The 13,486-nt window shown below is 45.6% G+C and overlaps 1 protein-coding gene across 2 annotated transcripts in view; it reads right to left on the reverse strand.

Annotated features, from left to right (window-relative positions):
• The window catches only part of Tg (thyroglobulin), a 178,334-nt gene that overhangs the window by 81,652 nt on the left and 83,196 nt on the right, over positions 1-13,486 (reverse strand). For both annotated transcript variants that reach the window (XM_041671938.1, XM_041671939.1), the window contains exons 36-39: positions 6,864-6,998; positions 5,351-5,515; positions 2,772-2,994; positions 346-439 (exon numbers count right to left, since the gene is read on the reverse strand). In XM_041671938.1, the coding sequence (XP_041527872.1) occupies positions 346-439; positions 2,772-2,994; positions 5,351-5,515; positions 6,864-6,998 (617 nt within the window). The remainder of the gene's footprint in view (positions 1-345; positions 440-2,771; positions 2,995-5,350; positions 5,516-6,863; positions 6,999-13,486) is intronic.

Here is a 13,486-nt window from a genome sequence, read left to right on the forward strand (position 1 = left end):
GAAGCAAAGCTCAATACAGACTTAGAGCTCCTCTTTCTCCCAGTACCCTTTTTCCTTTCATGGGCTAGGGTCCTCCAGCCACTCAGCCCCAAGACTGCAGTAGCTTCTTAAGCAGATACAGGAAGAATTGTGTTCAAACCTAACACTTCATCTTTGTGAATCTCACATAAGACTTGCCTGGAAAGCTCCGAGGCCCCTTGTTCACTTTTGGCTCTCATGAAGGGAGCTCAGTGCCTCTAAGAATGATGCTGTAAAAGCACAGGTTCTATAGAGCCCAGTGAAGGTGGGAAACAGGATTGTTTAAAGGAATTATTCACCAGATAACACAATAACTTCTAAACTCACCAAGTCCTCAGGGACAAACACATTGAGATACAAGCAGTCTTCACTGATTTGTGGAGGCGTTGGAGTCTGGGCACCTGGCTGCCAGCAGCTGGCCCTGAAGAAATAAAGCACGGGATTTTCAGAGAGCTATCAAAGGGACCTGCTCTCACTTCTCCTCTCCTGGATACCCACAACTTGCTGTCAGAGCCAAGGGCCTGGTTTTGCTGTAGCTCTGGAGCAGTGAGGAGGCTCCAGGTCATAGGAATGGGCAGAGAGTGGAAGGAGTAGCAGCCTGTCTCTGACCTCTCTGGCCATTGGACTGGAAAAACTTGACACCCAGTGGTAAGTATGCTAACTAGAGACCAAGGCCAGAGGAGAAGACTGGGAGCTGGCAGGGCCTAAGCTTTCCTTGCTGTGTTTCACAGACTCTGCTCTGAGAAGAGGTGCTGTCAGACCCACCTTCTGCATCAGGGAAGACGATTGGGTGCCAGCTTGAGTGTCCCCTTGCATAGGGGCTCATCTAGGACCACTCCCAATGACCACACAAGGAACACCTACCCAAGTCCATTTGGATTTATCCTCCAGGTGTTACCAATCCTGGGTTACAACAACTGAACTCTGTAAACACTGTCTACCGAAGATAGGGGTGGTCACTTACCTCTTCTGTCCCTGAAGTACAGCCTAGTATAGAAAGGCCCCTGTTAGTGCCTCTGGGTTTGGGGTTTCCTATAGTGGAGCCAACTCAACTCTGCTCTGTTGCACTTTTCCTTTGCTACTCTGCTAGGGTGGTCCTTGTCCTCCATCTTCCCCACAGGGCTTCAGGAGCCCCTCACTCAACCTATCCCTCTGTGGAGAGGCACCTGCTTTGCAGCCAGAGAGTAGCCACAGAGGACATAGAGAACACTATTCCTCAGGACAGAGCTACACAATGCCCAAGGAGGGAAAGCAAGTGGCAGAGGTATCTAGTGTTTATTCTCCATAGGACTGAGCGACTTCACTCACAAAACTCCAGTATTCATCACGTGTCAATGTTTGAAATGAATGGTTTAATGAGGGGAAATGATAGAGTCTGAGTGACAAGCTCAGAAAAGACGGGGAAGGAGAAAGAGAACTTATATTGTTCTAGGGATTTCTTTCTTTTTTTATTCATTCATCTTTCCTGTCATGCTGCATTTTCTTTTTAATTAATTAATTTTTTACATGCCAATCCCAGTTCCCCCTCCCTCCCCTCCTTTCACTCTTCCCTTCCTTCCACCCCACCTCCATCCACTCCACAGAGAGGTTAAGGCCTCCCCTGGGAAGTCAACTAAGTGTGTTCCATCCCCTCCTTGAGGCAGGACCAAGCCCCCCCTCCGGGGGGGGGGGTCCTAGGCTAAGTAAGGTATCTCTCCCTAGAGAATAGGCTCCACAAAGTCAGTGCATGCATTAGAGTTAGATCCTGGTCCTGCTGCCTCATGCTGCATTTTCAGGCCCATTAAGTTAGATGTCTGGCCAGACATGACAACACACGTATAGTCCCAAGCACTCAGGAAGGCTGAGGTTGGAGGATTTCAAGTTCAAGGCAAGCCTAGAACTACATAGTGAGGCCCTATCTCAGAAAGACAGAAAGAAAAAAAAATGAAGGACGAGAGGAAGGAAAGAAGATTAAGAAAAGAAAGAAAAAAAGAAAGTGATGTGGAATTTCCCTCTGTATGCTGTGATTACTGTTAGTGAATAAAGAAACTGCTTTGGACCTGTCGCAGGGCAGAACTTAGGTAGGCAGAGAAAATTAAACTGAATGCTGGGAGAAAGAAAGGTGGAGTTAAAGAGAAGCCATGGAACCACCACTGGAGACAGATGCACTGAAACTTTGCTGGTAGGCCCCGACCTTGTGATGGTGCACAGATTAATAGAAATGGATTAAATTAAGATGTAAGAGTTAGCAAATAAAAAGCTAGAGTGTTTTAAATAATATAGTTTCTGTCTGATTATTTCCAAGCTAAATGACCAGAATGACCAAGTGGCTCTCCCTGAAACAAGAAAGTACTTTTAAAAAGCCAAATGTCACTCACTGAGTTTGACAACTGCAAGACTGGTGTGATGCGCATGACCAACTCTGACCCCTATGAACCTTCTAGAGATTCTCCCACAGCCTCATATTCATGGACACAAATGCCCAAGGAGAACTTGGAAGAGTCATGCTGCCAAATGCAGCCCCTCCTTGGCCTGAGTCCAGAATCACTGCCTGGAGAAGAAGAGACAGGCCTTTCACCAGATGCCTCCCTACCTGTGAGCAAAGCAGCACTGATTTGCTGAAGCTGGGTACCTGGGTCTGCCAGCCATGGTGCTGTTTAATAGAATGCAGTCCCAGTTCCTGCTCTAACTAGAACACCTGGCTCGCCCATGACAGATTAGACCAGGATATGCATTCTTGGGGCGTTCGCCAAAATGGTGCCACTATTCCATACCTTGGCTTGGTGGCATCCCATGAGCCTGTCCAATTCGAGAGTTCTGGTGGCCCGAAGCGATTGTCTGCCAAGGGTGGGGCAGCATATGGAACTCCAAGGAACTGGTAGACCTGCTTCCAAGAAATGCCCAACTTGACGACCTGGGACACACCCTGAAGCTGGCCGAAGGGGTCAATGCGTACAGAAGGTGTGGCTGCTACATCAGAGCGAAGCAAAGGGATTCCTGGTGGGAAGACAAGGGCAGAAAGGCAGACAAGGACAGTGAGAAATGGTATTCTTGCTAGCTTTCAGCAAGCAAACAATTATCCTTACAGTTTGAGGCAGCTAGAACAATATCATGGGTCCATTTGTATTCATATTTAAGGATTAGCCAAGGTTAGCTTTCAGTGTCAACAACAATAACTGTGAATAGAAATAGTGGAAGGTGCTCCGTGCCGTGAGACATGAACCATGTGCAACCCCACATTTATTCATGTTCATGGATTGTTTCCTGCATTTTTCTCCTATGCTCCTGAGGAGAGGGTGCTAACCCAGGCCCACACCACACATCAGACACCCAGGAGCCTAGAAAAGGGACACCTGGGTATCAACTGGCTATCTGGAGTAGAACAAACACTTCTTTTAGTCTCTTACTCCTGAGATGGACTATCTGGATCGTTCGTACTGAGAGAATGATAAAGGCATTTCTCCAGTCAGTTCGGCTCAGATTTGGGACAAGGGTGTCTACCCTTAGTTGATTTTAACTTCTAGAACACCTTTTCTTCAGCCTTGTAACTGAAGGGTTTACAGTCCTGGGAGACAAGCTTCACTAAGTGATGCTGGATTCAGAGCTCTCCCTTCCCCCCTTGCCCAACCATGCTGTTCACACCAGTCAAGCCTGGCCTGTGCTCCCTGCCTCCTCTGGCAGGCCTTCCCTCCTGGGGTTCATGTCCCAAGTCTTGGTTCATACAGTCATAGCTGGTACTTCTCAAGCCTGCTCACTTCACCAGAGGTCCTCGCAAGCCCTGCTACCACATTTATCAGGTCACTGTTGGCCACTGGGGGATACCCTATCTTACTTTCTCTCTTTCCCTTCATTTGTTGTTTCAGTGAACTTTACTGGTATCCAAACTCAATGCCTCAATGCCAAGGGATCTTGAGATGGTTCCTCGTAAGACTTAGGCCGTTCACAAAGAATACTATAAATGCCATCAAAGAAAGATGTGGTGTGTGTGTGTGTGTGTGTGTGTGTGTGTGTGTTGTGAAATCTCTTCTTGTCCTAAAGTAGACTTGCTCTGCTCTGAGCTAACAGAAAACAAGGCTACTGTGCTTTCTGCATGGCTTCTACTCTAGAAATGTGTCTAACACAGTGATGCAAACAGAAGTGCAAGAGAGAAGGGCGGAGGGCAGATCAAATCAATAGTATTAATGTCCAGATAGAAGATAAGACCAAGGGCCTAGGAGCTTGCCACAACTGGGAGATACTCATAGGCTAAGTGCTGAAGAGGCAGGAGGAGGAAGTCCCTGGCATGCAGAGCGGACTTAAAGAATAACAGTCTGTGTTGGAGTGTGTAGGGACGTCTCAGTCACTCCTGGTTTTGTCAATAAAGTTTTAGAGGAACAGAGTCAGGCCCATTGCTTTGATGTGTATCACTGCTTTTATCCTACAATGGCAGTTGAATATCTGTAATAATAATATATAGCTATGAAACCTATTCTATTTTTCATCCCATCCTTTCTAGAGAAAGGGTGTGACCCTGCTTCAGAAGACAGGGTAGCAGGTACAGCCAACACATCAACAGACACTCACTTCCCCTGTACGTGTGTCCAGTCTCTGTCTCGTGTTTCCTGACTCATGGCTCTTTACTGGCTTCCTCTGTGATAGGCTTATAAGCACCTCTCCCCTTGACTGTGTCTTGAGTGCCTGGAATACATTGTAAATAATCTCTGAATAATATATATATATATATATATATATATATATATATATGCTGGGGGTGGAACCCAGGGCCATGTGTCTGCTAGGTAAGTACCGGCTACCGAGCTATACATATAGCTCCAGTTCTGAATGCCTTTAAACTCATCTGAGATGAGAATAGTTCCCTCTGAGCATTTATGATCTACTCCTTAGGCAGCATGAGTCTGAGGCAGAGGGAGCCACTGGGAGAGAGATCTGTCTCCAGGTTCCCCCTTCTGCCGTCACCTGACCACTCTGTGTCCCAGAGTGCTGACCTCCAACATGAAGAGAAGGTGCTAGACCTGTAGGCAGAAGAAGGCATGGACAAGAGCTTTCTTAACCACACAGCATCAACAAAACACATTTAAGTATTTTCTTATGAAATTCAAAGGCCCAAATAGTTTCTGTGATTCAAAGAATAAATGTGGTACAGAAGTGGGAATTTTTCTGACCTTCCCTATTGCTCCCAGAAGAATACTGCCTAGCCAACCACTTTTGGCCAAATCTCCCTTAAGAGTTTCAAAGTCACTGCCCTCCAAGTCACACACACACACACACACACACACACACACACACACAAATCCTTCCCAGCCATCCCTAGCCACCAAACCGTGGATTGCTTCAGAGGCCCAGTTTGACTCACCGGACTTCCGGTAGATGTAAGCAGCCTCTTCACGGAGCAGCACCCAGCAGCTCTGACTCTGTAGGTTGTGTATGCAGTTCTGTAAATCAGGATAGAACACACACCTCACACCCCCAGGCTGGATCTGCAGGGTGGTGACAAGGCAGGCCTGGTGACGGGAACATTCTGTAGAAGAGAAGAGAGGTGGGCCTGAACTCAGAGCTATTACCGTATTCATGAAACATGCATGCATACACCCATCTATCCACGCACTGATCTAGTCATACACTGTTCCATCCGTATGCCGTACCATTCACGCAATCAATCATTCGTCCTATTTATTCATCCACTCACCATCCACCCATCCTTCTATCAAATCACACAGCCACCAATGCATGTGCTCATCCTTCCATCTGTCCATTCTTATCTGTCCATTATAGAAGAACTCATTATAAATTCTGTGCACTGTGGCTGAGAATAAAACAGTGATGGTGGGAACCCAACCCTCCATCAAGATGTTTTTCACAAAGTGGCCATGTTTCTTTTCGCTTAATTATCTCATAAATGTACTCTTTTCAATCCCTTGCTGAAAGAGATTTTTGCAGCTTCCTATGGGCTTCTTATGCAACACAACTCTCCAATCTCTTGGCACCCTCTTCAGGTCTGTTTCCTTTGGCCTCCTCTTATTCTTTCTTAACTTGTGACATGCTCACCACGTTCCATCCTGAACTATGACTTTTCCTGTACAAGCCACATGCTGTCTGATATAATTTAACCTACTTCATGGCATTCGGTGCTAAGAATCGCTCTGGAAATGGGGTAGCTTCACATGGACTGTCTGAGCTATGTGCGTTATTCAAAGCCCAGTTTCTGAACAACACTGTCCAGGGCTGTGTAGCACACAACTTACCAACTACACATGGCAGTATAGTCTCCATGATAAACATCCAGACACATGGAGAAGGTATTCAGAATATCAGGGTACAAATATCAATGGAACACAGTCACTTTTAGAAAGGGGAAACATTAAAATTGTGTGGCCACCTAGTTACTATTTTAGTATTACCCATGCCTAGAAACACTGAGGAAAATTGCATCTGGAGATAATTGTGCCAACTAGAACACTCTGAAAATTGAATTAAAAACATCTTTTATAATTTTGTGTTTACCAATAGATCTTGGCTTAGTACCAGGAGCCTGTCCAGGGTCATAAACTTCCTCACCATTGCAGTCCACCTGCTATCTAAGGGTACCCACCTGGCTCCACGAACCTCTTTCTTCTTACCCTCACAATAATCCCACTTCTGCCTGCTGATCTTCTTCTATACTTGCTCAATGCCCTCATTGGTTGTCTGGCTGTTGCAAACCCTGACTGTAGACTGTCTAGAGAGGAGTGGGAGGATCCTCTTTGTTAGTTATTTCCTGTCAGGAGCTCCCAGGCCATCCTGGAATCTCTTGTCTATCTTTGTTTAATATCCAGGGAAGTATTACTTGACTGACGCCCTCCTGTACCCTCTCTGAGCGATTCCCTTACCCTGCAGACAGAAGTCCTGGGCCAAAGAGAAGTTACTGGTGGCTGCAGTGCTGATATGGGCAACATCAAAGTGCTTGATGGATGAATCTATAATCGCCGAAGAGAGGGGCAGGGTCTGCCAGGAGTTCAGAGCAACTGGGAGACAAAGAGGAGACGATTGCATGTGGTTATCACCAGGTCCAGAATGAAGACTGTGGAGACTACCCCCAAAACTACCCCTGGTAGATACAGTTATGGCATCTGTTTTTAAACAGAAAGAAAATGAAGAAACTGAAGCCCTGGGACAATGACACGACTGGCCAGTGTGTGGAGACTTTCTTCACAGCTACAGAGCCTATGCATGACAATGGTTGTCTCCCAATGACCCCAAGTTCTGCATGTGGCATGTGGTACAAGGAACAGGGATGAAGAGCTAGCAGCCAAGCATAAGTCGTCGGTGTGGACCAACAGGTCTGCTGGAGTCTCTCATTAGCACCGAGACTGTGAGTAAAGATAGGCCATGAGAGAACAGTGATGAGTCTGAGCACTGGGATGAGGATGCCTCTCTGAGGAAGGACTGTATACCTTTAGGTCAGCATCCAGAAATAACTTTAAAGAGGCCAGAAACTGCCCCACCCTGGTATTGCTGTGTGAGCATCCAATACTGCTGACTCTAGAAAAGCCCATCCCAGTGGGACAGCTCTGAAGATTAGTAGAGAGAATCACTGCCCACTCCCCGTGTCTTTCTTTGCTTCAGAAGATCACAGCAGTTTATTGTTCTTACAAATACTTGTGAGTGTGGACCTTGAGCTGGCAAAGCACACTGATGGTCTAAAGTATCGCATTTTATGTATGTCTGCTCTATCAAATTTGATCTTCCAGTACTCCAAGTGTGGCAAGGAGTAGGAATCCTCACAAACGTGATATAAAGGAAAACTAATTAATCAATAACAAGCTGGTCAGTGGCCAAAGTCATATCAGAGTAAGGCTTCTGAGGTCACTGTCTCAATGTCCCTTTCCAGAACACTGTTTCTAGGTGTGTGGGGGTCTTTGCTTTGTCAGCACAGTACCGCAAGCTATATGGGGAGCCTGTAATTTCTATCTCCAATCCGTCTTTAACACTGCCGCTGCTGGGTGAGATGCCACTAAAGTTAGCCTGGTAAATAAAACTACTAGACAGCCTTGCCCCCAGCCTTCACTGGGGCCCTTCTGTAATAAGATTCACCAGACTGAACACTTTAAATAGCAACAGTAGCTTCTCCTAGTTCTGTGCACTTAAAGTTTGGGATGTAAGTATCAATGAGGCTGGGGTTTTTTGGTTTCTCTTCATGGCTCATGGCTTACTGTGGTGTGGGAGGTTCGTCTAGATATGTGTTGCTTTTATTGGGCAGATGAGGATTGGTTAATGAATAAAGAAACTTAACAGAATAGAGATAGGCGGGGGAAATTAAACTGAATTCTGGGAGAAAGAAGGCAGAGTCAGCGAGAAGCCATGTAGCCCCGCCAGAGACAGACGCTGAATTTTACCCAGTAAACCACAGCCCTGTGGTGGTACACAGATTAATGGAGATGGGTTAATTTAAGATATGAGTTAGCCAGAAATACGCTTAAGCTATTGACCAAACAGTATTGCAAATAACATGGTTTCTGTGTGATTAAATCAGAGCTGAGCAGCTGGGAACAAACAAGCAGCCTCTTACTACATTACTGATTTCTTGTCATATAATTTCTTGTTACATGGCAGAACAGAGAACAAGAAAGCTTTCTCCCATCTTTTCTGGAAAAGTACTAATGCCACCAGGAGGGCCCCACTGTCCAATTTGCCATCTCCTGTGCTCTACGTCCTAACACCATCCTTGAGACAGAGGAGTCAGGACTTGGGTCTGTCTGTACTTGGCTCTAGCCAGGCAGGCTCCTCTGGGCTCTCATTTTCTTAAGGCTGCTCTGCATGCTGCTGTCTTCACAGACAACTCAAATGGCATCTTTGTGATGTGGTCACTCTTAGATGTTCTTAGATGGCAAGCAGCTGAAATTTCAGAGAAGAGTGATCATGGGTTTCAGGACCACAGCAGCCAATTATAGTTCAAAGATGGAAACTTTGACTATACCCCATGTTTAGACTACTGTCTCTGTAATTAAAGAGTAAATGTCATCTCCAAGTGAGAGCCAGATCCTGTGTCATTCCCTAGGGTCTGAAGCCAAGTCCCTGTTGATGTCCCTACCCATCCCCATGCAAACCTACATGATGTCTCCTGAATGGGCCTTTGTTGTTTAGGGATGCTAGGGTCCAAACCTCATAGACTTCCTATAGTCTTACTGAGAAAAAAGCTTTTGAGGACACAGAAGCATGCTGAAGCAGGATGGCTGGAGATCCTGGGGGCTTTTTATGTCAATTTACTATCAGCCAGGAATTCACAACACCATTGCACTATCACTTGTTCAAGATGTCAGAGTTTAATAATACATCATTTTCTGAACCCATTGGCATGAACAACACTATCTTAACCGATCAGGGAGTGGCACTGGTTTTGATGGAGCCTTATCTTCACAGGCTGTATCCAGGGTCTACTAGAGGTGACCTCCCTTCCAGGTTGATGATATGGCAACATTTAGGGGCTTGTCTAGTGGGGAGAGGTTCATGTGAACCTCATGATGCCTGTTGATCCCTCTGCATTTGTTTATTTTCTTTCTTTTTCAAAAGCACATATATGATAATTATGACACCAGAGTCATTTGTGATAAAATAGACCTTCTCATAAAGTTGCATTATACACATAGGCATCCTATCTATCTATCTATCTATCTATCTATCTACTATCTATCTATCTATATACTATCTATCTATATACTATCTATCTATCCATCTCTTTCTATATATGTATATTTGTACACACACACATTGTGTATCAATCACTGTTGTGGTGGGTACCACTTCTTTGTCAAATATTGCTTGTAGAATGATGAATTTATTCTCACACAACTTTAACCAAAGACATCTTATTTCACATTTTACCATCTGTTTGTAGCAGTCTTTGTACATTATTTTGATTCCTAAAAAAAAACACTTTTAGTTATTTATTCAGATTAAATTTGAAACTCCCTGTCAAGTAAGTTTCAAGCATGCTCCTTTGGTGATCATATGTAATGATCTTAAAATTCTACCATCATCTTGTAGTTTGGATGTTATGAATTAATACATGATGCTGCCAAAAGCAGAACATATTTCCTTCTCTATTTTAAAAATGGCCACTGTTGTCATAAGGGAAGATGTCTTTGTGTTCCTACTTTAGCTACGGTCAGACCAGGAGACAGTGGGAACAAGAGATCATAGGCTGAAACAGCAAGCTGAAACCAGTCCTTCCTCATACATGATAGTTTCCTCAGGGACCTTTGTCATAGTGATGGATAGCTGACCAGCTCAAGCCTCCTTCTAGTCCCCATATACAGTACCTTGTAGCAAAAGGGATAACCTGAAAAAATAGGCTAGTAAGTCCCCAAATGAGGCCCCTTCCTTATATTACCTTAACGGCTTTTTTTTGTTTTGTCCAATCTACCTTCTAGCCTGCCTGGGGACTGTCCCTCAGAGACTCTAGGTGGGCCTCTTTGCTGCCAGTTTTGGCTGGCTGTGGTCACTCTCATGCTGTGGATAAACTCAGTTGGCTATAAATCTAAATCTAACTACAGCACTCCACCCCAGGCATCCTTCAGGAATGCGACAGTCTATGACTGGCAGGGAGGGTTCCCTGAGGTTTGCAGCTGCATGAGTCTCTCCCAAACCCACATTCTGGGCTTGGGCATCCATACTTGCCTACTCCGCACAAGTCATAGGAACAGGAACAAAATGAAGCTGATAGAATTTCTCTAATCTACACCAATCCTCCTGACAGTGGGAGGTGCTAAGGTCTGGGAGGAAAGTACACAGGGCATCCGAAGGTTACAGAGGCTCCAATCCAGGTCACATGGCAGAGCTTGGCATAGCAGCCTAGAACTGTGCTCTTCTGGCTCTGTCTCACTGTGATCTGGATCCTCCTCCATGAGCTGGTGACAAGCAGATCAGCCCTCACTACAATACAGCAACCTCAGCTTGACAGAAACCTTACCCACAATCAGGGTTCCAGCCTGCTATTGCCACACATGAAGACAGGCTTGCCCAAGGCCAGTCAGCATTTAGGTGGAAGTCTATATATGCATCTAGGATATCAAACAGCAGTATGCCCCTCTACAAACCACAGAGCCCTTGAAGAGTTGGGGCAGAGGGGAGAGCAGAGGCTGGGAGGGAGGATAGAGCAAGCTGTGTCTGCCTGAGCTGCTCCAGGACTGTAGGCCTGAGAGGCCCGCCATCAAAGCCCTGGCAACCCAGACGTGTGAAAAACTCATGTGCCTTTCTAAAGTCTCTTTTGATTATTACTTGGCAATTACAGCCATGTATGTTGATGGATCATGTGACATTAGGACACATGTGTAGAATGTCGAAGAAGAAGGTTCTGGGAAGCTACTCTGCAGTGTGGTGAGATTCACATTGTGAAAGAAAAAAGTATGTCTTGTAGTCATCATCATCTTAATTATCGCCATCAATAGCATCCTTCTCAGTACTGTTATTTCTTGATACAGCTTCTTACTATGTAGTCTAGGCTCACGTAGAAACTCTTGATCTTTCTCAGCCTGTCAGGTACTTGGATTACAGGCATGTGCCACCACCAGGCCTTGTGTAAGAGAGTAAATTTCAAACATTCTCTTCAAAAGCTGTTAAAAAGAGAATGAGGTCATGAATATGCTAATTGGGTTGATTTACTCATTCCTTGTGTCTTTTCTTGCTAATGTCGACTGTGTTTTTAAAAGCAAGACTAGAATACATTTGAAGATGTTCATTATGTCCAGGCAGAGAACCAGTTTAAACTACCCTAGCTTCCTCATTCCAGCTCAGCTCCAGGGGAAAGGTTACATTCCAGAGTTTGGAGCTTTTTTTTTTTTTTTTTTTTTGGTTTTTCGAGACAGGGTTTCTCTGTGGCTTTGGAGCCTGTCCTGGAACTAGCTCTGTAGACCAGCCAGGCTGGTCTCGAACTCACAGAGATCCGCCTACCTCTGCCTCCCAGGTGCTAGGATTAAAGGCATGCGCCACCATCGCCTGGCAGTTTGGAGCATTTTCAAGGGTTAAAATTCTCCCAAAAGAAGGTTGCTAAGGTGCTGTGTCAACACAGAGGAAGGAGAGCTGAGCTGGCCAGCCAGGAGATCTGAGCTGGTTTCTGCCCGAACCCTCACCTTTCTCGTGTGAGCTCTGGAAAACGACCTTTCAGGATTTTTGCCTAATATTTAAAAAGAGGTGACATGGATGCTGGATGCTCCTCTGAGTGCCCAAAAACTCACAAGCCATTTTGTTTTTTCAACTAAGAGGTTGCAGCTACAGATAGCAGGGTGGCCCTTGTCTACTCTGAGGGCTTAGAGTGTGCAGGGTCTTCACTAGTGCTCTAGTGAAGAACTAGGGAGTCCTTTAGCTGCTCAACCTTTCTCTGAGGAGCTATAGGGAGGCTGAGGTGTGCACCCTACACTCTTCGGGCTGCCGGAGGCAAATGGCAAAGGCTTTGTAATTTTGTACTTTTCAATATTCTGATCTCACCGCTGTGACCCAGGCTGACCCACACCCACATCACCCTCCCCAGCCCTACCCCCAGAAGTCAGAGCCACAGGAAAGTGGCTTAGCAGCCAGCTTAGCAGTCAGGCCAAAGCTTCCTGGCAGCCACAGTCTTCCAGGCCCGATTATCTGTTCTTTGTGGAACGGAACAGACAATGCTGCCTTTGAAGCTCTGATGAGCCCCATGGTCCCCAAAGGGAAGGAAGAGTTCAGCACTGCTCAATTTCAACCAGTCATACAGTGCCAGCAGTCACTGCTCAGTCTCAGACACTTGGTTCTCATGTGTGACCTTCTCTCAATGAGAACCACGTCATGGGTGTGCTATATGGTTTCCCCATTTAATATCATGAAAACCCAGATGTTCCTTTAGTTACAGGAAGAGAGGAAGAAAGCACCTTCCTATTGTGTGGTCACTGTGACCAGAGAGATCGGCTGGCTGATCGTGTCCCCACAGAGAAATGCCTCCCATTTACTGCAGGCACTCCTGGCTGCTTTACCATTGATAACAGTAGACAATTCCCAGCCATCCCTACTACCCTTCATTCCACAGATACTGAGTACCCAATTGTCATCTTCCCACAGGCTCACCCAACTCCTGCCCATTTCTACGGTATCTACCCCTTCATACTGACACCTTATACTTTTATAAGGACAGATTTCTCCATTGGAAAAACTCCATCTTTACTCATTATGACTTTACTTGGGATCTGGGTTTCAGGTGAGCCCCATTTTCCATGATTTATCACAGGCAGTCCATGCTGGAGTGTCAACATTGAACAGAAAGGTAAGAAACACAACAGAGTAATGAAGACAAGAGATGAGACTACTGTAGGGACCTAGAGTCAAGGGGTCACCTCTGTCAACCTGTTCCAGGAACACCATTAAAGTAAATCTCTTCTAACTATAGGACAAGCCAGATGGTATGGGCTCATAGCCCAGCCCTAGGTTAGATTAGTAACCCATTAGATCCTCGGTTTCCTCGTTTGAAAAATAAACCACATTATTATCTGTTTTC

Source organism: Microtus oregoni, unplaced genomic scaffold, assembly GCF_018167655.1.
Source record: "Microtus oregoni isolate MIOR12 unplaced genomic scaffold, Mior012 000022F_ref0000154, whole genome shotgun sequence".
NCBI classification, from domain to species: Eukaryota; Metazoa; Chordata; class Mammalia; order Rodentia; family Cricetidae; genus Microtus; species Microtus oregoni.